The sequence below is a fragment of the Balaenoptera borealis genome (assembly GCF_965194805.1).
Source record: "Balaenoptera borealis genome assembly, chromosome: 11".
Lineage (NCBI taxonomy): Eukaryota > Metazoa > Chordata > Mammalia > Artiodactyla > Balaenopteridae > Balaenoptera > Balaenoptera borealis.
This window is the reverse complement of record NC_138868.1, coordinates 84159060-84185564: the sequence shown is the minus strand read 5'-3', so window position 1 is coordinate 84185564 and position 26505 is coordinate 84159060. Positions and strand designations below refer to the sequence as shown.

Sequence of the window (26505 nt, the reverse complement as noted above, 5' to 3'; positions counted from 1 at the left end):
TGAATGGATACAAAAACAAGACCCATATATATGCTGTCTACAAGAGACCCACCACAGACATAGAGACACATACAGACTGAAAGTGAGGGATGGAAAAAGATATTCCATGCAAATGGAAATCAAAAGAAAGCTGGAGGAGCAATTCTCATATCAGACAAAACAGACTTTAAAATAAAGACTATTACAAGAGACAAAGAAGGACACTATATAATGATCAAGGGATCGATCCAAGAGGAAGGTATAACAATTGTAAATATTTATGCACCCAACATAGGAGCACCTCAATACATAAGGCAAACACTAACAGCCATAAAAGGGGAAATCGACAGTAACGCAATCATAGTAGGGGACTTTAACACCCCACGTTCACCAATGGACAGATCATCCAAAATGAAAATAAATAAGGAAACACAAGCTTTAAATGATACATTAAACAAGATGGACTTAATTGATATTTATAGGACATTCCACCCAAAAACAACAAAATATACATTTTTCTCAAGTGCTCATGGAACATTCTCCAGGATAGATCATATCTTGGGTCACAAATCAAGCCTTAGTAAATTTAAGAAAATTGAAATCGTATCAAGTATCTTTTCCGACCACAACGCTATGAGACTAGATATCAATTACAGGAAAAGATCTGTAAAAAATACAAACACATGGAGGCTACACAATACACTACTTAATAACGAAGTGATCACTGAAGAAATCAAAGGGGAAATCAAAATATACCTAGAAACAAATGACAATGGAGACACGACGACCCAAAACCTATGGGACGCAGCAAAAGCAGAGGGAAGTTTGCTAAGAGGGAAGTTTATAGCAATACAAGCCTACCTCAAGAAACAGGAAACATCTCGAATAAACAACCTAACCTTGCACCCAAAGCAATTAGAGAAAGAAGAGCAAAAAAACCCCAAAGCTAGCAGAAGGAAAGAAACCATAAAGATCAGGTCAGAAATAAATGAAAAAGAAATGAAGGAGACAGTAGCAAAGATCAATAAAACTAAAAGCTGGTTCTTTGAGAAGATAAACAAAACTGATAAACCATTAGCCAGACTCATCAAGAGAAAAAGGAAGAAGACTCAAATCAATAGAATTAGAAATGAAAAAGGAGAAGTAACCACTGACACTGCAGAAATACAAACGATCATGAGAGATTACTACAAGCAACTCTATGCCAATAAAATGGACAACCTGGAAGAAATGGACAGATTCTTAGAAATGCACAACCTGCGGAGACTGAACCAGGAAGAAATAGAAAATATGAACAGACCAATCACAAGCACTGAAATTGAAACTGTGATTAAAAATCTTCCAACAAACAAAAGCCCAGGACCAGATGGCTTCACAGGTTAATTCAATCAAACATTTAGAGAAGAGCTAACTCCTATCCTTCTCAAACTCTTCCAAAATATTGCAGAGGGAGGAACACTCCCCAACTCATTCTACAAGGCCACCATCACCCTGATACCAAAACCAAACAAAGATGTCACAAAAGAACGAAAACTACAGGCCAATATCACTGATGAACATAGATGCAAAAATCCTCAACAAAATACTAACAAACAGAATCCAACAGCACATTAAAAGGATCATACAGCATGATCAAGTGGGGTTTATCCCAGGAATGCAAGGATTCTTCAATATACGCAAATCAATCAACGTGATACATCATATTAACAAACTGAAGGAGAAAAACCATATGATCATCTCAATAGACGCAGAGAAAGCTTTCGACAAAATTCAACACCCATTTATGATAAAAGCCCTGCAGAAAGTAGGCAGAGAGGGAACTTTCCTCAACATAATAAAGGCCATATATGACAAACCCACAGCCAACATTGTCCTTAATGGTGAAAAACTGAAACCATTTCCACTAAGATCAGGAACAAGACAAGGTTGCTCACTCTCACCACTATTATTCAACATAGTTTTGGAAGTGTTAGCCACAGCAATCAGAGAAGACAAAGAAATAAAAGGAATCCAAATCGGAAAAGAAGAAGTAAAGCTGTCACTGTTTGCAGATGACATGATACTATACATAGAGAATCCTAAAGATGCTACCAGAAAACTACTAGAGCTAATCAATGAATTTGGTAAAGAAGCAGGATAGAAAATTAATGCACAGAAATCTCTTGCATTCCTATACAATAATGATGAAAAATCTGAAAGTGAAATTAAGCAAACACTCCCGTTTACCATTGTAACAAAAAGAATAAAATATCTAGAAATAAACCTACCTAAGGAGACAAAAGACCAGTATGCAGAAGATTATAAGACACTGATGAAAGAAATTAAAGATGATACAAATAGATGGAGAGATATACCATGTTCTTGGATTGGAAGAATCAACATTGTGAGAATGACTCTACTACGCAAAGCAATCTACAGATTCAATGCAATCCCTCTCAAACTACCACTGGCATTTTTCACAGAACTAGAACAAAAAATTTCACAATTTGTATTGAAACAGCCAAAGCAATCTTGAGAACGAAAAATGGAGCTGGAGGAATCAGGCTCCTTGACTTCAGACTATATTACAAAGCTACAGTAATCAAGACAGTTTGGTACTGGCACAAAAACAGAAATATAGATCAATGGAACAGGATAGAAAGCCCAGAGATAAACCCACACACATATGGTCACCTTATCTTTGATAAAGGAGGCAAGCATTTACAGTGGAGAAAAGACAGCCTCTTCAATAAGTGGTGCTGGGAAAATTGGACAGGTACATGTAAAAGTATGAAATTAGAACACTCCCTGACACCATACACAAAGATAAACTCAAAATGGATTAAAGACCTAAGTGTAAGGCCAGACACTATCAAACTCTTAGAGGAAAACATAGGCAGAACACTCTATGACATAAATCACAGCAAGATCCTTTTTGACCCAGCTCCTAGAGAAATGGAAATAAAAACACAAATAAACAAATGGGACCTAATGAAACTTAAAAGCTTTTGCACAGCAAAGGAAACCATAAACAAGACCAAAAGACAACCCTCAGAATGGGAGAAAATATTTGCAAATGAAGTAACTGACAAAGGATTAATCTCCAAGATTTACAAAGCAGCTCATGCAGCTCAATAACAAAGAAACAAACAACCCAATCCAAAAATGGGCAGAAGACCTAAATAGACATTTCTCCAAAGAAGATATACAGATTGCCAACAGACACATGAACGAATGCTCAACATCATTAATCATTAGAGAAATGTAAATCAAAACTACAATGAGGGCTTCCCTGGTGGCGCAGTGGTTGAGAATCTGCCTGCCAATGCAGGGGACAGGGGTTCGAGCCCTGGTCTGGGAAGATCCCACATGCTGCAGAGCAACTGGGCCCGTGAGCCACAACTACTGAGCCTGCACGTCTGGATCCTGTGCTCCGCAACAAGAGAGGCCGCGATAGTGAGAGGCCCGCACACCGCGATGAAGAGTGGCCCCCGCTTGCCGCAACTAGAGAAAGCCCTCGCAGAGAAACAAAGACCCAACACAGCCATAAATAAAATTAAAAAAAAAAAAAAAAAACTACAATGAGATATCATCTCACACCGGTCAGAATGGCCATCATCAAAAAATCTAGAAATAATAAATGCTGGAGAGGGTGTGGAGAAAAGGGAACCCTCTTGCACTGTTGGTTGGAATGTAAATTGATACAGCCACTATGGAGAACAGTATGGAGGTGCCTTAAAAAACTAAAAATAGAACTACCATACGACCCAGCAATCCCACTACTGGGCATATACCCTGAGAAAACCATAATTCAAAAAGAGTCATGTACCAAAATGTTCATTGCAGCTCTATTTACAATAGCCAAGACGTGGAAGCAACCTAAGTGTCCATCATCGGATGAATGGATAAAGAAGATGTGGCACATATATACAATGGAATATTACTCAGCCATAAAAAGAAATGAAATGGAGGTATTTGTAATGAGGTGGATGGAGTTAGAGTCTGTCATACAGAATGAAGTAAGTCAGAAAGAGAAAAACAAATACGGTATGCTAACACATATATATGGAATCTAAAGAAAAAAAAAAAAAGGCCATGAAGAACCTAGTGGCAAGACGGGAATAAAGATCCAGACGTAGTAGAGAATGGACTTGAGGATACGGGGAGGGGGAAGGGTAAGCTGGGACAACGTGAGAGAATGGCATGGACATATATACACTACCAAACATAAAATAGCTAGCTAGTGGGAAGCAGCCACATAGCACAGGGTGATAAGCTCGGTGGTTTGTGACCACCTAGAGAGGTGGGATAGGGAGAGTGGGAGGGAGCGAGACACAAGAGGGAAGAGATATGGGGACACAAGTATATGTATAACAGATTCACTTTGTTATAAAGCAGAAACTAACACACCATTGTAAAGCAATTAAACTCCAATAAAGATGTTTAAAAAAATAAAAAACAAAAAATAAAAATAAAATGAGATAAAATATTTAAAAATTAAAAAAAAAATAAATAAATACACCAAAATGGATAAATACTATCAATAATCAATCAAATGGCCAAAACAATATGAAAAAATATCCCACTTTGCTAGTAAACAAATGTATAAAAATAAAAGCAAAGAAAAAGTCTGCTTACCAATCACAGTAGCACTGACTATAAAGAATGATAGTACTAGTATTGAAAATCATGTAATAAAAGTAATTTTACTGAGAGTATAATTTCTTCAATATTTCTATACAGAAATTTTGCAATACATATCTCACATTAAGTGTCTATATCCTCTAAATTGACAATTTCCCTTTTAGTAATTCATGTAAGAAAATAACAAGGTAAGTAAGCAAAATGCATCGGAAAAGATGATCAGCACAGTGTTGTTTCACAGGGGAGAAACTAAAAATATATAAATGTCCCTCCACTGAAATTAAATAAATAACAGTAAAATCATATAAATATATATGTAAATATTAAGAGGTCATTAAAATATACACATTTACTGGCATCCAACTATGTCTGTTTGTGTAAGTGACAGAAGCAGGATGTATTCTATGAGCCTACTTTTATAAAACTGTTTATTTTAAAAGTATATAATAACTAGAAAAAAATCTAAAACAAAAATCAAAATATTAACAAAGATTCTCTTAAAACAAAGGATAATTTTTCTCTCTCACTTTTTTTTTGTTTGCCTATTCCTTCCTAAACCTTCTTTCTTCTGAAATTAAAAAGGAAAAACAGGACATCAATAGCTACTGAAACAGAAAGATTATTCACCCATGGTAAATGGGAGAGCTGCTTCTAAAATATAGTGCTGCATGATTCCATTGTTTTATACATACACATACACACACACACACACACACACACACACACACACACACACACTTGGTAATCATGTCATGATGTATGTAAGTGAAATCATTATGCAGCACATCTTAAGCTTATATAGTGCTGTATGCCAAGTATATTTCAATAAAACTGGAAGAAAAAATAAATATCACTTTTTAAAAGCAAAAAAAAAAAGTACACATGCACACTCTCTAAACAACAACAGAAAAACTGTTACAATCTGAAACTCTGGAATACAACAAAAACTCTGAAATAAACTAAAATCTCTGAAATATACAAAATTTTTAACAGTGGTTATGTCCAGAGGTATACTATGGAGGCTTTCTTATATTATTCAAATTTCCTCACAAGAAGAAAATGTTGCTTTTACATTAAACACATGCATACTTAAATTTTACATACTTTAATTTTATATTCATTGAGTTTTATATTCAAATATGCTACATAGGTTTACATAAAAATGAAAAGCAAAAAATGGCTATAGCAATATACACATTTGAAATTTAGTATCAAGTCAATTCAAAAGTGTTTCCTGGCACAAAACACTGACAAAGTTAATTTCTCATATAACTCTGAAAATAATATGTATCTCCTTAATACTTACCCCATATCTTTCAGCTACAATGTCTTCAAAATTTCTGTTTTGTTTCTCAGCTTGTTCCTTCATTCTTTGGTAAGACTTCCTTAGCCAGCTTAAACCACCATCTTCTACTACTGAAATTAAATTCCAATATTAAATGTCAGTTATACTTTTCACATGGTTATGCAGAATACTTATTGGTTCTACAATGATTTCTAACTATAAAATTATATATTATTCCTTGAATATATAAAAATCATAAATACATTTAAAATTCAACATATACTTGAGTGCCTATATATGCAAGGTACAGTTCTACAATTACGAGAAAGGAAAAAATAAAACTACCCTCAAAAACACTGCCACCTAAGAGAATGAGAATAAAAGGACATAAATAATTATAACAAAAATAATATTTGATAAATATTATAAAGAGCTATAAAGTTATACAAAAATGAAAATAAAGGAAGAATTGCCTCTAAATGTGAGGTCAGGGAAAATTTCACAAACCAGGCTGAAAAAATGAGTTGGATTTCTATAATCAAAGATAAGAGTAGGAAGCGCATTCCTAAAAATAAATAAGGAATAAAGATATACACATGGGGTGGAAAAGCTATTTCAGATACAACACAAAGAACAAATAAGGAGCTGAGAGCAGTCAAGAGGGTGGAATAGGAGGACCTGGGGCTCACTTCTCCCCATAAGTACATCAAGAATATATCTACAAGTGGAACAATTCGCATAGAGCACCTGCTGAACACTAGCAGAGGATCCTGGACACCTAAAAGGACAAGAGAAGATCCCTGCGTAACCAGGTAGGATGAAGGAGAGAAAGGGAAGAAAAGGAAAAGAGGAAACGGGATGGGATCCACACTCCTGGGGAGGAGGTGAAGGAGAGGAGAGATTACCACACCCATGGAGGCCCCCTTACCAGTGGCAAAATATGCTGAAATAGAGGGGTGGATTCAGGGGCTATTGGAAGAAAGTGCAGTGGCTGATCTGTGGCAGTCAGGAGAGAACGAGACTTCCATGGACAGTCTGTATCACAGCGCTGCGCACCTCAGCCTGAGACAGGTGTCCACTAATGTGGGCAGGGGCTGGGTGCTGACGCGAGATGTTAGGAGAGCAGACCCAGGGAGAGGACTGCTGTTGGCTGTGTGGTACAGCCTGAAGGGACGAGAGTGAGGAGCTCAGCTGCACAGAGACAGCCTGTGGGGACAGGATTGAGGAGCTCTGCAGCTGGGAATGCTCCTGGAAGAAGTAGGACTACCTTAGAAGCAAGGCGCCATTGTTGAGTGGCACACAAGGGGCGGGTCCACCATCACAGCCTCTCTCCCCACACGCCAGCCCCGGCCTCCATGGCCACTGGGAGGGATTCCCAACAGAGTGCCCATGCCCCAGTCATTGCAACCTTGTCCCCCTCACACCTGAGCGAGTGCGCATGCCCCAGTCGTAGGCACCTTATTCCCTCCTGCCTGAGCAAGCATGCATGCCCCAATCGATCCCCACCTCTGGCCAATCCCACCTAAGCGAGTAAGAATCTCCCACTCAGTTGCTGCCTTCGCCCCCTCTCACCTGGGTGGAGAGCAGATGCTTGAGGTTGGCCCACACACCGAGATGGGACCGAAACCAAAGCTGAGCCCCCATGGCTGTACGACTAAGGAAGAGGAATTAAAATCTCTCCGTACAGCTGCACAAGCCGCAGATTTAACCCCCACAATCAGCCTGGTATATCCAACACCTGCAGAACAACTGAATAGATGAGTGCTCCCAGAACTGAGATGGGTCTAGCTTTGGCAGCTGTGGACTTTGGGGACATGTGCACATGGGAGTTGGGGCAGGTCAGAGTCTGTGTTGCAACCACACTGCCCACAGCAGGTCCACAGACTTATCTGAAAGGTCTTTGAGGGCCTCCTGGGGAGGTGGAGGTTGGCTATGGCTCACCGTGGGGGCAAAGACACTGATAGCAGAGCCCCTAGGGAATTATTTTGTTCTGTTTTGTTTTGTTGTTTTAATTAATTTTATTCATTTAAAATTTTAAATGTATTTTTTATTGGTCTATTGGGGTTTTTTGTTTGTCTTTTTTGTTTCTTTTTGTCTTTCTTTTTTGTTTTGGAGTTTTTTTCTCTTTTTCTGTTTGTTTCCTTTTGTTTTCTTGTCATTTTTGTGTGTTTATTTTTTGTCATCTTTGCTTTTTGTATTGTTTTTGTTAGTTATGTTTCTACTGTTTGTTTTCATTTTGAGGTATTTTTGTTTGTTTGGTGGTTGTCTACTTTGTTTTCTTTGTGGGTTTTTTTTTGGATCTTTTTGGTTTTGTTTGCTTCCTTTTGGTTTTCTGTTTCTCTTGGTTTTTGTCTCTTTTCTGTTTTTTTTCTCGTTTTTCTGTTTGTTTGTTGTTGGCCACACCATGTGTCTTGCAAGTTCTTCCTTGGTTCCCCAGCTGGGGGTTGAACCTGAGCCCCGCAGTGGAAGCACAAAGTCCTGGCCACTGGACCTCCAGAGAATTCCTGGACCCAGGGAATATTAATCAGAGTGAGCTCTCCCAGAGGTCCTCATCTCAGCAACAAGACCTGGCTCCCCCCAACAGCCTGCAAGCTCCAGTGCTGGATGTCTCAGGCCAAACAACCAGTAAGACAGGTACACAACCCCAACCATCAGCAGACAGGCTGCCAAAAGTCATCCTATGCTCGAGACACCCCAAAATACAGCTCTTGCCACGGCCCTGCCTACCCAGCTCCAACCACCGGAGCACAGGCACCAGTCCCTCCAACCAGGAAGCCTACACAAGCCCCTGGACCAACATCACCCACAACAGGGCAGACACCAGAAGCAAGAGGAACTACAACCCTGCAGCCTGCGGAAAAGTGAGGACGAACATAGTAAGTTACACAAAATAAAAGAACAGAGGAATATGCTGCAGACAAAGGCGTAAGATAGAAACATAAAAGATCAAGTAAATGAAAAGGAACTAGGCAATCTACCCAAAAAGAATTCAGAGTAATGATAGTAAAGATGACGCAAGATATCAGAAACAGAACGGAGGCACGGATCGAAAATATACAAGAAATGATTAACAAAAACCTAGAGGAACCTAAGAACAAACAGTGATGAACAATACAATAATGAAATGAAAACTACTCTAGAAGGAATCAGTAGCAGAATAATTGAAGCAGAAGAATGGGTAAGTGAGCTGTAAGACAGAATGGGGGAAATCACTGCAGTGGAACAGAATAAAGAAAAGAAAGAAAAGAAATTACGACAGTCTCAGAGACCTCTGGGACAACATTAAAGGAACCAATATTCGAATTATAGGGGTCCCAGAAAAAGAAGAGAAAGAGAAAGAGTCTGCGAAAATATTTGAAGGGATTATAGTTGAAAAGTTCCCTAACATGGGAAAGGAAATAGTTGTCCAAGTCTAGGAAGCACAGAGAGTCCCATACAGGATAAACCCAAGGAGAAACATGTTGAGACACATATGAATCAAACAAACAAAAATTAAATACAAAGAAAAAATATTAAAAGCAACAAGGGAAAAGCAACAAATAACATACAAGGGAATCCCCATAAGGTTATCAGCTGATATCTCAGCAGAAACTCTGCAAGCCAGAACGGAGTGGCAGGATAAATTTAAAGTACTAAAAGGGAAAAACCTACAACCAAGATTAATCTGCCCAGCAAGGCTGCCATTCAGAATCAACTGAGAAATCAAAAGCATTACCGACAAACAAAAGCTAAGAGGAAATTCAGCACCACCAAACTAGCTTTACAACAAATGCTAAATGAACTTCTCTAGGCAAGAAACACAGAGAAGAAAAAGACCTACAAAAACAAACTGAAAACAATTAAAAAAATAACAATAGCAACATACATATCAATAATTACCTTAAATGCAAATAGATCAAATCCTCTAGCCAAAGGTACAGACTGGCTGAATGGATACAAAAACAAGACATGTATATATATATACTGTCTACAAGAGACCCACTTCAGCTCTAGGGACACATACAGACTGAAAGTGAGGGAATGGAAAAAATATATTCCATGCAAATGGAAATCAAGAGAAGGCTGGAGTAGCAATTCTCATCTCACACAAAATAGACTTTAAAATACAGACTGTTACAAGAGACAAGGAAGAACACTACATAATGATCAAAGAATCAGTCCATGAAGAAGACATAACAATTGTAAATATATGCACCCTACATAGGAGCACCTCAACATAAGGCAAATGCTAACAGCCAAAAAAGGGGAAATTGACAGTAACACAATAATCGTGGAGGATATCAAGATCCCACTTAAACCAACGGATACATCATCCAGACAGAAAGTTAAGGAAAACACAAGCCTTAAATGACACATTAGACCAAATACACTTAATTGATATTTATAGGACATTATATCCAAAAGCAGCAGAAAACACTTTCTTCTCAAGTGCACATGGAACATTCTCCAGAATAGGTCATATCTTGGGTCAAAAATCAAGCCTTGAAAAAGTTAAGAAAATTGAAATCATATCAAGCATCTTTTCTGACCACAACACTATGAGGTTAGAAATCAATTACAGGGAAAAAAAACTGTAAAAAACACAAACAAACGGAAGCTAAACAATATGTTATTAAATAATCAATGGATCACTGAAGAAATCAAAGAGGAAATCAAAAAATACCTAGAGACAAACGACTCCAAATACATGACACTGCAAAATGTATGGGACACAGCAAAAGTAGTTCTAAAAGGAAAGTTTATAGCAATACAAGCTTACCTCAAAAAACAAGAAAAATCTCAAGTAAACAACCTATCCTTACATCTAAAGCAACTAGAAAAAGAAAAACAAACAAAACCCAAAGTTAGTAGAAGGAAAGAAATCATAAAGATCAGAGCAGAATAAATGAAATAGACATGAAGAAAACAATAGCAAAGATCAATAAAACTAAAAGCTGGTTCTTTGAGAAGATAAACAAAATTGATAAACCTTCAGCCAAACTCATCAAGAAAAAAAGGGAGAGGATTCAAAGCAATAAAATTACAAATAAAAAAACAAACGTTACAATGGACACCACAGAAATAGAAAGGATCATAAGAAATTAGTACAGGCAACTCTATACCAATAAAATGAACAACGTAGAAGAAATGGACAAATTCGTAGAAAGAAAGAAACAAGACTGAACCAGGAAGACACAGAAAATATGAACAAACCAATCAGAAGCACTGAAATTGAAACTGTGATTACAAATCTTCCAACAAACAAAAGTCCAGGACCAGATGGTTTCACAGGCAAATTCTATCCAACATTTAGAGAAGAGATAACACCTACCATTCTGAAACTCTTCCCAAAAATTGCAGAGAAAGGAGCACTCCCAAACTCATTCTATGAGGCTACCATCACCCTGATACCAAAACCAGACAAAGATACCACAAAAAAAGAAAATTTATAGGTCAATATCACGAATGAATATAGACACAAAAATCCTCAACAAACTACTAGCAAACCGAATCCAACAGCACATCAAAAGGATAATACACTCTGATCAAGTGGGATTTATCCCAGGGTTGCAAGGATTCTTCAATATACACAAATCAAACAACGTGATACACCACATTAACAAACTGAAGAATAAAATCCATATGATCATTTCAATAGATGCAGAAAAAACTATAACAAAGTTCAACACCCATTTACGACAAAAAAAAAAAACCTCCAGAAAGTGGCCTAAGAGGGAACCTACCTCAACATAAAAGAGTCCATATACAATAAAACCTACAGCTAACAATTAGTCAATGGTGAAAAGCTGAAAGCATTTCCTGTAAGATCAAGAACAAAGCAAGGATGACCACTCTCGCCACTACTACTCAACATAGTTTTGCAAGTCCTAGCCACAGCAATCAGAGAAGAAAAAGAAATAAAAGGAATCCAAATTGGAAAAGAAGAAGTAAAACTGCCACTGTTTGCAGATGACATGACACTATGCATAGAAAATCCTAAAGATGCTATGAGAAAACTACTAGTACTCATAAATGAATTTGGTACAGATGCTGTATACAAAATTAATACACAGAAATCTCTTGCATTCTTACACACTAACAACAAAAAATCAGAAAGAGAACTTAAGGAAACAATCCCATTTACCACTGCATCAAAACGAATAAAATACCTAGGAATACACCTACCTAAGGAAACAAAAGACCAGTACTCAGAAAACTATAAAATACTGATGAAAAAAGTAAAAGATGACACAAACAGATGGAGGGATACGTTACTGGACCGGAAGAATCAACACTGTGAAAATGACTATACTACTCAAAGCAATCTACAGATTCAATGCAATCACTATCAAACTACCACTGGCATTTTTCACAGAGCTAGAACAAAAAATTTCACAATTTGTATGGAGACACAAAAGACCCCAAATAGCCACAGCAATCTTGAGAACAAAAAATGGAGCTGGAGGAATCAGGCTCCCTGACTTCAGACTATATTACAAAGCTACAGTAATCAAGACAGTGTGGTACTGGCACAAAAACAAAAATATAGATCAATGGAACAGGATGGAAAGACCAGAGATATACCCATGCATGCATGGTCACCTTATCTTTGATAAAGGAGGCAAGCATATACAGTGGAGAAAAGACAGCCTCTTCAATAAGTGGTGCTTGGAAAATTGGACAGGTACATGTAAAAGTATGAAATTAGAACACTCCCTGACACCATACACAAAAATAAACTCAAAATGGATTAAAGACCTAAATGTAAGGCCAGACACTATCAAACTCTTAGAGGAAAACATAGGCAGAACACTCTATGACATAAATCACAGCAAGATCCTTTTAGACCCAGCTCCTAGAGAAATGGAAATAAAAACACAAATAAACAAATGGGACCTAATGAAACTTAAAAGCTTTCGCACAGCAAAGGAAACCATAAACAAGACGAAAAGACAACCCTCAGAATGGGAGAAAATATTTGCAAATGAAGCAACTGACAAAGGATTAATCTCCAAAATTTACAAGCAGCTCATGCAGCTCAATAACAAAAAAACAAACAACCCAATCCAAAAATGGGCAGAAGACCTAAATAGACATTTCTCCAAAGAAGATATACAGATTGCCAACAAACACATGAAAGAGTGCTCAACATCATTAATCATTAGAGAAATGCAAATCAAAACTACAATGAGATATCATCTCACACCGGTCAGAATGGTCATCATCAAAAAATCTAGAAACAATAAATGCTGGAGAGGGTGTGGAGAAAAGGGAACACTCTTGCACTGTTGGTGGGAATGTAAATTGATACAGCCACTGTGGAGAACAGTATGGAGGTTCCTTAAAAAACTAAAAAGAGAACTACCATACGACCCAGCAATCCCACTACTGGGCATATACCCTGAGAAAACCATAATTCAAAAAGAGTCATATACCAAAATGTTCACTGCATCTCTATTTACAATATCCAGGACATGGAAGCAACCTAAATGTCCATCATCGGATGAATGGATAAAGAAGATGTGGCACATATATACAATGGAATATTACTCAGCCATAAAAAGAAATGAAATGGAGTTATTTATAGTGAGGTGGATGGACTTAGAGTCTGTCATACAGAGTGCAGTCAGTCAGAAAGAGAAAAACAAATACAGTATGCTAACACATATATATGGAATCTACGGGAAAAAAAAAAAAGGTCATGAAGAACCTAGTGGTAAGACGGGAATAAAGACACAGACCTACTAGAGAATGGACTTGAGGATATGGGGAGGGGGAAGGGTAAGCTGTGACAAAGTGAGAGAGTGGCATGGACGTATATACACTACCAAACATAAAATAGATAGCTAGTGGGAAGCAACCGCATAACACAGGGAGATCAGCTCGGTGCTTTGTGACCACCTAGAGGGGTGGGACAGGGAGGTTGGGAGGGAGGGAGATGCAAGAGGGAAGAGATATGGGAACATATGTATATGTATAACTGACTCACTTTGTTATAAAGCAGAAACTAACACACCATTGTAAAGCAATTATACTCCAATAAAGATGTTAAAAAAAAATATGCCAATAAAAAATAAAATAAAATAAAATGAAAGTAAAAAAAAATAGCAATAAACTAAATATCAGGAGACCTAGATTTTAGTGTTGCTGTTGTTATTAAATAGTTGTAAGACCTCAAGCAAGTCATTAACTCCTTTAAATTTTACTTCTTTGTCTGCAAAATAAGGCAGTTGATTTAAACCACCTTTGAAACAACTTCTCAAAAGATTCTGTAAGAGAAAGCCAAAAAATAAAGGGAAAAAAATCTATATGGATGAACAAAAATACAGAGTTTTTAAGCAAGAATATCTACTAACTACATGGTAACAGAGTCTTCTAATGAAAACCTAGAGTAACTAACCCTAGACTAAAATCAGAAGACCTGGGTTCTAGTACTACTCACATGACTATAGGCAAATAACTTGACCAATTTCAGCCTTAGTTTTCTGAACATTAGGTATTAGCTTCGTATTCAATTGGTACATCTAGTTTGCTACCCTCACATGGCTGCTACTGAAAATAAACTGATACAAAAACGTGTTATTTTGTAAACTTAAAAATTGTACAGGGCTTCCCTGGTGGCGCAGTGGTTGAGAATCTGCCTGCCAATGCAGGGGACACGGGTTCGAGCCCTGGTCTGGGAAGATCCCGCATGCCGCGGAGCGACTGGGCCCGTGAGCCACAATTGCTGAGCCTGAGCGTCTGGAGCCTGTGCTCCACAACAGGAGAGGCCGCGATGGTGAGGGGCCCGCGCACCGCGATGAGGAGTGGTCCCCACTTGCCGCAGCTGGGGAAGGCCCTCGCGCGGAGGCGAGGACTCAACACAGTCATGGATAGGTAAATAAATAAATAAAAGAACGTGAATTTCTAAAAAAAAAAAAAAATTGTACAAATATTTCCATTACTAAAATGTGATTTAAGATAATTTTGTATGGACACTGAAAATTTATTTATTTTTCTACTTAATTTTCTCTAAGGAAAAAAATATCAAGAGTAACCAATTAGTTATTGTGTATATGGCACCTCAATCATTACCAAAAAATCTGTTGATAAAATCTTCCCAAAACATTTCATCATAAGGACAAATATTTGACAACGTCATTATTAAGTATTTACTATATTCCAGATTCTGTGATAAATCCTCACAATAACCATATAAGACAGGTAATACCATTATTCCCTACTACAATGTTTAAACTGGGCTCAGAGAGGTCAGGAAACAGTCCCCAAATCACAGAACTAATGAGTGGAAATTCCAAAATTCTAATCCCAAGAAGTCAAACTCCAAAGTCTAAGTCCTTAAATATAAACACTATAGCACCTCTACATACCTCTTAATACTACTGTTATAACACTTTTAGGTGCCTCACAGCTTCAACTCTACCACTAGTCTAAAGAGAATGACTACACTATCTGCATACGCAGAAAAACCTACAAATCATTTTTTAAAGCTTAATTTCAACTCTGGGATCTGAACCTCTGACAGACATTCAGAGCTTTCTGTCATTCTTTCTCCTTTTAATTAAATATGAGAAAGGGAAATGGTGAAAGCATTATATGAAAGGGAAGGGAGAAAGGCTCTCTAAAACCTTTATGTAAGGTCATTTTTCTCCTAGTGTCTGATTCTACTGGTTCAGCGAGCTGAAAGATACTACCTAGGTAGAACTTTGGGTCTTCTCCAATCAGTGAAGTTAAGAACCTGCTGACTACATATACTCAAAGACAGGATTTGCTAATTCTAAGTCTTCCCCATAGACGAACTTACTAACTGTCCTCTGACAACAAGGATGGTAAAAGCTGGATCAGCCCTACATAATAATGGTTCACTGAGAAAACTTATGATTCCCAAACTCTTACATTTCTAAACATCAGTATTCCAAAGAGACCCATATATGAGTACAGTTATTATTATATAGCCCAGCAGAGACATTTCTTTATTGCCCAAGCTGAAAGGCAATAAAGAAAATGTTATAATTACTGATAACTTCAGTAAAACTAATAAATATAAATTAAAAAGGAACCTATAAGGTGGCTCCAGGGACATCTCTCATAAAATACAAAAGAATATAACAAATGGACAAAATAAAAATAAATTATGTATAAAAAGCAGGAAAACATTCTGCTGAGAAATGACTAAGATGAAAAGATAATTTATAATACTACTATGTGTATACTGGGTTAATTGTAATTAATCAAACTTTTCATTGAGTTGTCAATGTAACACTTAATTGGCATATAAGTATTTTTTTTAATTATGGTGAAAGGTATGAATACGTGACACAAGTATTTTGTCTCCATCTGCTGGAAAGTAACAGCACTATCCTAACATCAATAAAATTTGTAAATGCTGGCAAAGTAAGAATTTCTGAAGATATGAAATCACATCTTTAATATTTATACATCATTTTCATGAAACTTCAGAGCTTTAATACTTTTTGCATTTTGTTATAGCATGTAACAAACCAAAGAATAATTATATCCTTACAGAACCATGCTTTACATTAATCCATTCAAAATATAAACTCAAATATAAAAACATTACCAAGTATAAAAATATTTAACCAATTTGCTAACATATTATAGTTAAAATAATCTTCCCAAGTACTAGTAATTTAAATGAGGCCTTAAAAGACTGCAAATGTTTTATCATTGCTTTCCTATATGTAAACTGAACCTTTAGTAACAATCCATAGATGCTCATAATATAAAACCATACAAATTTCACATCAGATAATCAATATACATCATTGTTTTGCAAATACATAAACAGACACAGATATTTGCAGAATTGATCAAATTACAGCATCAAGCAGAAATACTTAAATAATAACTAGTGATAAAATTTAGATTTAATACATCTCAAAATCTGATTTGGACTATTATTCATTTTTGGAATTCATAATACATCTTGCCAATCTACTAGCAGACTCAGTTCATTCCCTTAGGAATACCAAGTTATAAGAAATGCCTGTGTGGCTACAATCAAAATATGAAGATACCTTTAGTAACTGATGACACATTACAGTCTTCTGGTGGAAGACCTGTCCCACCATCCTTCCAGTATGGATTCAATTCTCTTTCCAGCAGTCTGAACTGGAACAAAACATTTTCAGAGGTCACAATTTTAAAATAACCCCACCATAAAATATATTAATAAATTAAAAATCTGAGACTCAGTTAACAATTGTAACCTTAGGGAAATACTTTAAAAACTCTTAAGACACACTCTTTTCCAACTTGCAGGAAATAATGTCTAAATTAACATTCATTCAATGCTTTTATTGAATGCCTACCATGAATCAGAACTGTGCTAGATGCAGAAGATGTAATAGTCAATATGCCTAACACAGTCCTTGCTAGCTTATGAGATAGTGAGGAATACATACAATATACAAGTAACTGACAAGTGCTTTGAAGACAGAAGTACGGAGTGTTAAAGCCATACACAATTCAAACTCCTCTCATGCTGACAAATCAAAGACTTCCTAAAGGAAGTAATATGAGTACTATTAGACCTATGAGCAAGAATTAGCCAGTTTCTTCTGTGGGAAAAGAGAGAATTAAGAGGTTCCAAGTATAGGAATAAAAGCATGTTCATAAAACCCAGGAGGAAAGAAAAAGCACTGCACCTTTAGGGAACAAAGTAATTCAGACTGGCTAAAACTTGAGAAGCATGAATGAATAGCAATAAGAGATTAGGTTGTAGAATAATCAGGGACTAGGCCACAGGAACCACTTTAAACTGCTATTGGAGCTTTCTGCTGGGGCAATGGTGAGCCATAAACATGATCAGCTTTGTGTTACACAAAGAGCAAACTGGTTTCAGAGTGGAGAGAAGACTGGAGAAAAGCAACCTTATAGGTAGAAAACCAGTAAGAAGACTGTGGCAGTAATCAGGAAAAAGATGACAGTAGCCTAGTCACAATGCAAGTGTCTACTGTGTTCCAAGCACTATGCCAGGTACTGGGGCTATAATTAATAAGCCAGGCATAGTCCTCACCATCAAAGAAATTATGGCCTTGAGAAAGGAGAAAGACAAGCAATATTAACATAGAAGAGTGCTATGAAAGTAAAGACTGATACAGAAACATATACTAGGGGTATCCAATTTGACTTAGGGGGTCAGAAAATGCTTCTTAGAACTAATAATGGCAATTATTAGAAATAATAATGGCAAGTAGATAGAGAAGAATGGAAAGAGTTAAACGTTAGCTTCCAGAACCAACCTTTGAAAACAAAAATGTTGGATAAAAAATTTTTAAAAAGCATTTAAAATGTATTCATGAGTTGACAAAAAAGTACAGAATCTCCAAAGAACAAAATTTAAGTTAGGAATTTCCTGGCGGGCCAGTGGTTAAGATGCCGTGCTTCCACTGCAGGGGGCGCAGGTCCGATCCCTGGTCTGGGAACTAAGATCCCACATGTCACATGGTGCGGCCAAAAAATAGAAAAAAACAAAAAACAAACAAAACAATTTTTAAGTTAAAGGTTAACTTAGAGGGATAAGCGAAGTAGTAAGGATTTGACTTCTTATAATGTACACACAAAAAGACTGCCACCTCCCTTTTTAGCCTACTGTAAAATCTCAGAGTATCTACCATTTCTTCCAGTGGTCTTATTTGGACACTCAAAGAGATACACATCAGATACTCAACAGGATAACAAAGACTAAAATTACAAACTGAGGAGGACAATTGACAACTGGTAAGACGAATTATGAGATACTATCTGAAAGTACACAAAAGACACAAGACTGAGTATATAAAGAACTACCATCAGTAAGAAAAAGATAAACAACAAAAAACATAAACAAGCAGTTCATACTATAAGAAATCTAAATGATAAAAAAAAAGAAAAGATCTCTCCTAGTAATCAGAGGAATGCATTTTAATACATGAAATACCATTTCTCACACATTAATCAGCATGACATAATTTTAAAGTTTGACAATACAGATACTAAGTATGGTTAAGAAACATACATTGTTGGGGCACAATAAATTGATATAATCTCTTTGCAAGTGTTTGTAAAAGAAAGTAGATGCATACTTAATAACTTAGCAATTCCACTTCTAAATATGCACTATGGAGAAATTTAGCACTGCTTGTAATAGTTTGTAAGAGTGAAAAACAAAATATCCATTCCAAGAGGAATGGATATTTACAGAATGGCAGAGTTAGATTATGAAAGACTATACAGTGATTGAAAGGAATAAAATAGAAATAAAATATATCAACATGAATCAATCTCTAAAACATGCTCAGACCTTCTAGTCAAGAGATTTATTAAAGTTCAATTCATGTTGCCATGTTTGTCTCTGCTCAGGACAAACTGAAAAGATATACAAAATATAAAACACTGCTAAGTTCAAAACAAGATAAACCCCTCTCTGTGGACCAGAAACAGAAGAGAAATGCAAAGCAGTAAGCATAACTGAAGCCACATGACTACTGGGCTCTATGTGCAAGCAGAAAATGTTAGTCCTTAGTTCAATTTCTAAAAGATAATAGATACTAAAGGTGCTCCAGCATATACAGGGGAATGGAAACAAAGCCAAGGACTGGAGTGGGGAGATGTCCTGCTTATGAAAAAAGGTTGAAAAATTGGTATGCATCTCTATATGCTATAGACTGGTTTTATAGATATGTGCCATAGATCTGTAGCTTACAGCACAATGTGGGCACAAGAAGCCAAGAAGACACAAAGACTTGAGCACTGGCTTTCAAGCTTTTCTGTGACTTTGACCCATAGAGAGATTTTCTGTGTGTATGTGTATCCAAAACAAAGGTTTTAGGAAACAAAACGTATATTTGTTACATGTAATACATGCTGATAGTTTATATTTTTAAATGATGACTGCAATAAATTTGACTCACAATATGAAAAACATTAGCATAAAGCACAAAAGAAATGATATCCTCAATATAAAGAAGACATATGAAATCAACATGCTTCACACTGAAACTTCAGTTAAGGACCATCATTTTAGTCTTCTTCCTATGATCTTCATTTATTTTCACTCCCATTATAAGAATTATCATTTGATTCTAAGGCAAGGGCCGTATTTTCCTCATAATAAACCAAATATTTATGTGTTAAGAATATGATGATGTAGGAAGGAGAGATCAAGATGGTGGAGTAGGAGGATGTGGAGCTCACTTCCCTCCAAGAACACAGCAAAAATACATCTACATGTGGAACAATTCTCACTGAAAACCAACAGGAGACTGGTAGAAAGACTCATACAACAAAGGCTGTAAGAAAAATCCGCACAGATTCAGGTAGGAAGAGAAGAGAAGCAGTCAAGTCAGGAATTGTGACCCTGGGAGGGCACACAGAAACGGAAGGAGATTACATGGACTCAGAGATCCTCCCTGGGGGGTGAGCAATTCAAGCCACATATTGGGTTCCCTAGCCCTGGGGTCCAACGCCAAGAAGACAAGTCCCCTTAGCTGATTTGAAAACCAGTGGGACTAACAAGGGGACTGTAAGAAACCTAGACTCTCCTCATGAAGAGCCCACACAAATTTGATTACTCTCGAAACAAGGCAGCAGAAGCAGACTTAAACTGCCCCAGGACTCTGGCCAGTTTCCTGCAACACCCCCAGCCCTTGCTCCAACCTAAGCCAAGTGCCTGCTACAGCACCACTTGCTCCATGGTACAGTTCCACACTGGGGCAAGGTGTGCTGCACCCAAGAAGAGTACACAGTTGTGAGAAATGAACCCTGCTCAAATCTGGAACTGCATCTGAATGGAGTGACAGCAACCACTGAAGGTGCTTGGCGAGGCAGTGCATCAGGAGCAGTCTGTAACTGTGACTGGGCTGGGACCACCACAGCCCACTCCCTCACCAAAGCCAAGTGCCCATTCCAGCCCCTCTTGCTATGTCATGCAGCTCCAAACTGGGGCAAGGGCTGCAGGACTGAGGGGAGTATGCTGTTTTGATGTACAGATCTAACCTGACCCAGAATGGCATCTGACGGGGGTGGGGGGAGGCAGCAGTCACTGCAGCTGATTATGGAAGCAGCTCATTGGGTGAGGTCCGAAACTCAGACTGGGGTCCAGACCACCACAGCCCACACCTGACCTTTGCCGAGCACCCACTCTGGCACCTCTTGCTCCAATACTGGTCCCCTCTGGGGCAAAGTACTGGTGCTAGGAACGAAAAGAGTACACACTTAAAGGGAATGGAGCCAGCTCACTCCCAAATCACAGGGCTTCTGCTCCAGGAACTTGGGGCCCTACCCCACCTCCAGTAAGGTGGTGTTGGTCACTGAGCAGAGAAGAACCCCAGGCTCACACCGGGCTCTGACTCTAGTCCCTCCATCTCAGTCTCACCTCCTACAAAGGTGACAGCTGCCAGCACACCCTGTGGAAAGATGTGACTCATGCTCAGGTCAGATCCAGTTCTCCCATCAAAGCCACTGGACACATGGAGACTGCATAGAAATGCTCCCACACAAGGACACTCCTTCAAGATCAGAGTAGGTAAATGTTTCACCTAATATCACAGACACAGAGAAAGTTAAGCAAAATGAAAAGAAAGAAGACTGTTTCAACTGAAAGAACAAGAGAAAAACCCTAAAGAAAACAACTAACAAAACAGCAATGAACAACTTAATATACAAAGAGTTCAAAGCATTAGTAATAGGAATACTGACTAAATTAGAAGAAAGAATAGAAGAACAGAGTGAGAATTTTAAAAAAGAACTAAAAAACATTTTTAAAAGACAGAAATGAAGAACACACTAACTGAAATGCAAAACAAATTAAAAGGAATCAACAGCAGACAAAGTAATACAGAAGAAGATGAAATAAAAATTAACTCAATCTGAACAGAAAAAGAAAAATGAGGTTTAAAAATAATGAGAACACTTAAGGGATCTCTAAGACAACAACCAGCATACCACCATTCACACTATAGGGGTCCTAGAAGGAGAAGAGAGAGAGAGGCAGGGCAAAAATGTGTTTGATGAAATTATGGACTGCCAGAACCTGAAGAAGGAAACAGAAATCCAGGTACAGGAAGCACAGAGGGTACTAACCCAACCCTAAAAAAATGTTAAAGCATTTTCTCTAAGTGGAAAAGAAAAAGCTACAACAAGTAAGAATCTATAGGAAAGGGAAAATCCCACTAGTAAAGGCAAATATATAGTAAAGCCTATGGCTCAATCACTTAAATAGGCTCTTACTAAGATTAAGACAAAAAACTGTGAAATCAACTATAACTACAATGAACAGTTAAGGAAAAACGTGAATATGTAAAATATGTCATTAAAAACACAAAATGTGGTGAAGGGGATTAGAAAAATGTAAATTGTTTAGAATGTATTTGAACTTAAATGACTACCAGTTTAAAGCACGTAAATATAGTTATAGGTCAACATATATGAACCATACGGTAACTGCAAATCTAAAACCTGTAATACATACAAAGAAATCTAAAGAAAAAGGAACACAGGCATACCACTAAAGAAAATCATCAAACCCCAAGGGAAGGAACTAAAAGAAGAAAAGAACAAAGACGAACTGAAAAAACAACCAGTAAACAAGTAACAAAATGGGAATAAGGACACACCTATCAATAATCACTTCAAATGTAAATGGACTAAATGATCCAATCAAAAGACACAGAGCAGCTGATTGGATAAAAAGAAAAACAAGACCCATCTAAATGCTTCTTGTAAGAAACTCACTTCAAACATAAAGACAAACACAGAAACTAAAAGTGATGGAATAGAAAAAAATAATTCATGCAAATGGAAATGACAAGAAAGCAGGGGTAGAAGTACTCATTTCAGTCAAATTTTTAAAATAAAGTCAATAAAAAAAGATAAAGAAGGGCATTATTAAAGAAAAGGATTTCAATGCAAGAAGAGGAGGTAACACTCATTAACATGTATGCACCTAATATAGGAGCACCTAAATATATATATATATGTACAGCAAATATTAACAGACATAAAGGGAGAAATTGCCAATAACAAATAATAGCAGAGGATTTTATCACCCCACTTACATCAATGAACAAATCATCCAGACAGGAAAACAATAAGAAAACAGTAATCTTAAATGATACTTTGGACCAGATGGACTTAGTAGATATCTACAGGACACTCCAACCAAAAACAGTAGAATACACATTCTCTTCAAGTGCATGTGGAACATTTTCCAGAATAGATCACATAGGAGGCCAAAAAACAAGTCTCAACTAATTTAAGAAGATAGAAATTATATCAAGCAGTTTTTCCAACCACAAGGCATAAAACTAGAAATCAATAACAGGAAGAAAAATGGAAAAAACACAAAATGTGGAGACTCAACAATATGCTACTAAAAGAAAAACCAATGGGTCAATGAAATCAAAGAGGAAATCAAACAAAACCTCTAGACAAATGAAAATAAAAACACAACTTTCTAAAATCTGTGCTACACAGCAAAAGTAGTTCTAAAGGTAAGTTTACAGCAGTAAAAGGCCAACCTCAAGAAACAAGAAAAATCTCATAAACAACCTAACCTACCATCTAACGGAATTAGAAAAAGAAGAACAAACAAAAGCAGAAAGAAGAAAGCAATTAAGATCAGAGGGGAAATAAATAAAACAAAGAACAAAAAAGAAAAAAAAATAGAAAAGACCAATGAAACCAAGAGTTGATTTTTTGAAAAGATAAACAAAACTGATAAGCCTTTAGGCAGATTCATCAAGAAAAAAAGAGGACCCAAATAAACAAAATAAGAACTGAAAGACGAAATATAACAACTGCTATCACAGAGATACAAAAATATCATAACAGAATACTATGAACAGTTAAAATGCCAACAAATTGGACAACCTAGAAGAAATCAACAAACTTCTAGAAACATAAAAACTTACAAGACTGAATCAGGACAAAATAGACCATATGAACAGAAAGATCACTAGTAGTAAAACTGAATTTGTACTTTAAAAAACTCTCAACAAACAAAAATTCAGGAACAAATCCATTCCTGGGAGAAGAAGTCTACCAAACATATATAAAAGAACTAATATCTATACCTTCTCAAACACCTCCAAAAAACTGAGGAAGAGGGAACATTCCCAAATTAATTCTATGAGGCCATCGCTAATTACCCCGATACTAAAATAAGACAAAGACACTACCAAAAAAAAAAAAAAAATTACAGGTGAATATCTCCGATGAATAAAGATCCAAATATCCTCAAGAAAATATTAGCAAACCAAATTCAACAATATATAAAAAGGATCATACATAATGATCAAGTGAGATTTATTCCAGGGATGCAGGGATGGTTCAATATTTGCAAACCAATCAATATGATACACCACATTAACAAAAGGAGGAAAAAAATCACATGATCATCTCAACAGACACACAAAAAGCATTTGACAAAATTCAACGTCCTTTGGTGACAAAAATTCTCATCAAAGTTGGTATAGAGGGAAAATATCTCAACATAATAAAGACCATTTGTGACAAATCCACAGCTAACCTCATACTTGATGATGAAAAGCTGAAAGCTTTTCCTCTAAAATCAGGAACAAAGGGGTTCCAAGACAGCAGAGGAGTAGGAGGATGTGGAGTTCCTCTCTCTCCATGGATGCATCAGGAATACATTTACAGATGCAACAATTCTCACAGAACACCAGCTATACACTAGCAGAAGACCTTGGACACTGGAAAGGACTATAAAGATCCCTGCATAACTGGGTAGGAAGAAAGAAAGGAGAAGGAGGAGGAGAGGAAGTGGGACAGCACCTGCATGCCAGTGATGGGAGCTGAAGCAGGGGAGAAATTCCCTCATCCAGGGAAGCCCCCTCACCAATGAGGAAATCAGTTGGGAGAGAAGGGAAGCATTTGAGGCTGTCGGTGGAGGATGAAGCAACCGACCTGTGGCAGATGGGACAGAGTGAAAACTACAAAGACAGTCCGTACCATGGCCCTAAGTGCCCCAGACTGGAATATGTGTCCAACAGTGCACATGGGGGCTGGGAGTTAGAGCATGGGGATTGGAGAGCAAACCCGGGGCAAGATCTGCTGTTGGCTGTGGGGAGATGGCCTGAGGGAACAGGAGGGAGGAAATGGCAACACAGAATGCCTATGGAGGAAAACCAGAATGCCATGGAAGCAGGGCGCTACTGCTGAGTCACAGGCAGGGGGTGGAGCAACCACTGTAGCCAGTCTCTCTCCACATGCCAGCGCCTAGCACCAGGCAATACAAAAGGCCCTGCCACGGCTGGCCCTCATGCGCCTGTCGCTGGGCACTACAAAAAACCCAGACAGGGCTAGCCCTTGCGCACCTGCCACCAGGCGCTAAAAAAAGACTGGCCAGGGCTGGCCCTCACACGCATGCCACTGGGCACTAGAAAAAGGTTCCCACTAGGACCATATCTCTTGCGCCCATGGCTGCCAGCTTCCCCATGCACCTGGCACCGCTGGGGCTTCCACTATCCAAGTAGCCGTGCCACCTCTGCACCCTGTCCTCACCAGGACAGACCCAACTGCTCCAGGGAAGCCTCAGGAGCAGACTCCTGTGGGTGGCCCACACACATAGATGGGGGTAAAAACACAGCTGAGCCCCAGGGGTGGGGCAACTAAAAAAGAGGAACGAAAATCTTTCCATCAGTTGCACAAGCGGCATATTAAATCCCCGTAATCAGCTAAGTAGACCCTGTGCCTATGGAATATCTGAAAGGACAATGAGTATTCCCACAAATGAAAATGGTCTAGCACTGGCAGCTGTGGACTTTGGGGACAAGCACACACACGAGTGGGGCCAGATCAGAGTCTCAGCTGTCCCCACAGGGCCCACAGCAGGTCCAGAGACCAGCATAGAGGTATTGGACAGTCTCCTGAGGAGGCAGAGGTGGGCTGTAGCTCACGGCAAGGACAATAACAGCTGAGACCCCAGGAAAACATTATTATTACTATTAATTTTACTCAGTTTTGATTCATTCTGTTGTTAAATCTGTTGTTTTGGGGTTTTTTTTTTCTTTTTCTTTGTTGTTGTTGCTGTTGGTTTTTTGGGGGTTTTTTAAATTTTTACTTTTATTTAGTCTCGAGTTTTTTTTAACATACTTTCGATCTTTTTATGTTTCTATTTTTACTTTGCTTTTCTGTTGTTCTGTGCTTTTTCATCGGTTTTTAATATATTTTAAAAATTTTTTTGTATTTCCATTTTCCCTTTGCTATCCTGTTCTCTGGGTTTTGTACCCATTTCTTTTTTGTTTTTGAATCAATTTTGTCTGTTTTGTTTTCTTTGTTTTATTCTTCAGTTGGCACTCTGCTTTGATTTTTTTTGTTTTGTGTTTTTGTTAGTTTTGTTTTTAGTTGTTCAATTTCGTTTTGGGATTCTTTGGCTGTTCTCTTGATTTTTGTTTTCTTTGGTTGTGTTTTTGTTTCTTCTGTGTGTGTTTGTGTGTGTGTGTGTTTCTTTGTTTTTGCTCATTTGATTTTGCTTTTACCATTTGGGGTTTTGTTTGTCTCTTTTTTTTCTTTAATCCGTGACAAGCTGCTTGTAGGATCTTGGCTCCCCGACCAAAAGTTGGGCCTGAGCCTCTGGCGGAGGAGAACAGAGTCCAGGATACTGGACTGCCGGA

At 37.7% G+C, this 26505-nt stretch overlaps 1 protein-coding gene and 1 pseudogene across 3 annotated transcripts in view; one reads left to right on the top strand and one right to left on the bottom strand.

The window, feature by feature from the left end:
- Nucleotides 1-26505, top strand: part of LOC309604934 (large ribosomal subunit protein uL30 pseudogene) — a 527607-nt pseudogene that overhangs the window by 410862 nt on the left and 90240 nt on the right. The window lies entirely within an intron of this gene.
- Nucleotides 1-26505, bottom strand: part of CWF19L2 (CWF19 like cell cycle control factor 2) — a 186716-nt gene that overhangs the window by 126255 nt on the left and 33956 nt on the right. Inside the window, exons 6-7 of one of the 2 annotated variants that reach the window (XM_082339911.1) lie at nt 16906-16999; nt 5909-6018 (exon numbers count right to left, since the gene is read on the bottom strand). In XM_082339911.1, the coding sequence (XP_082196037.1) occupies nt 5909-6018; nt 16906-16999 (204 nt within the window). The remainder of the gene's footprint in view (nt 1-5908; nt 6019-16905; nt 17000-26505) is intronic. The other variant, XM_082339912.1, reaches the window with a different exon arrangement.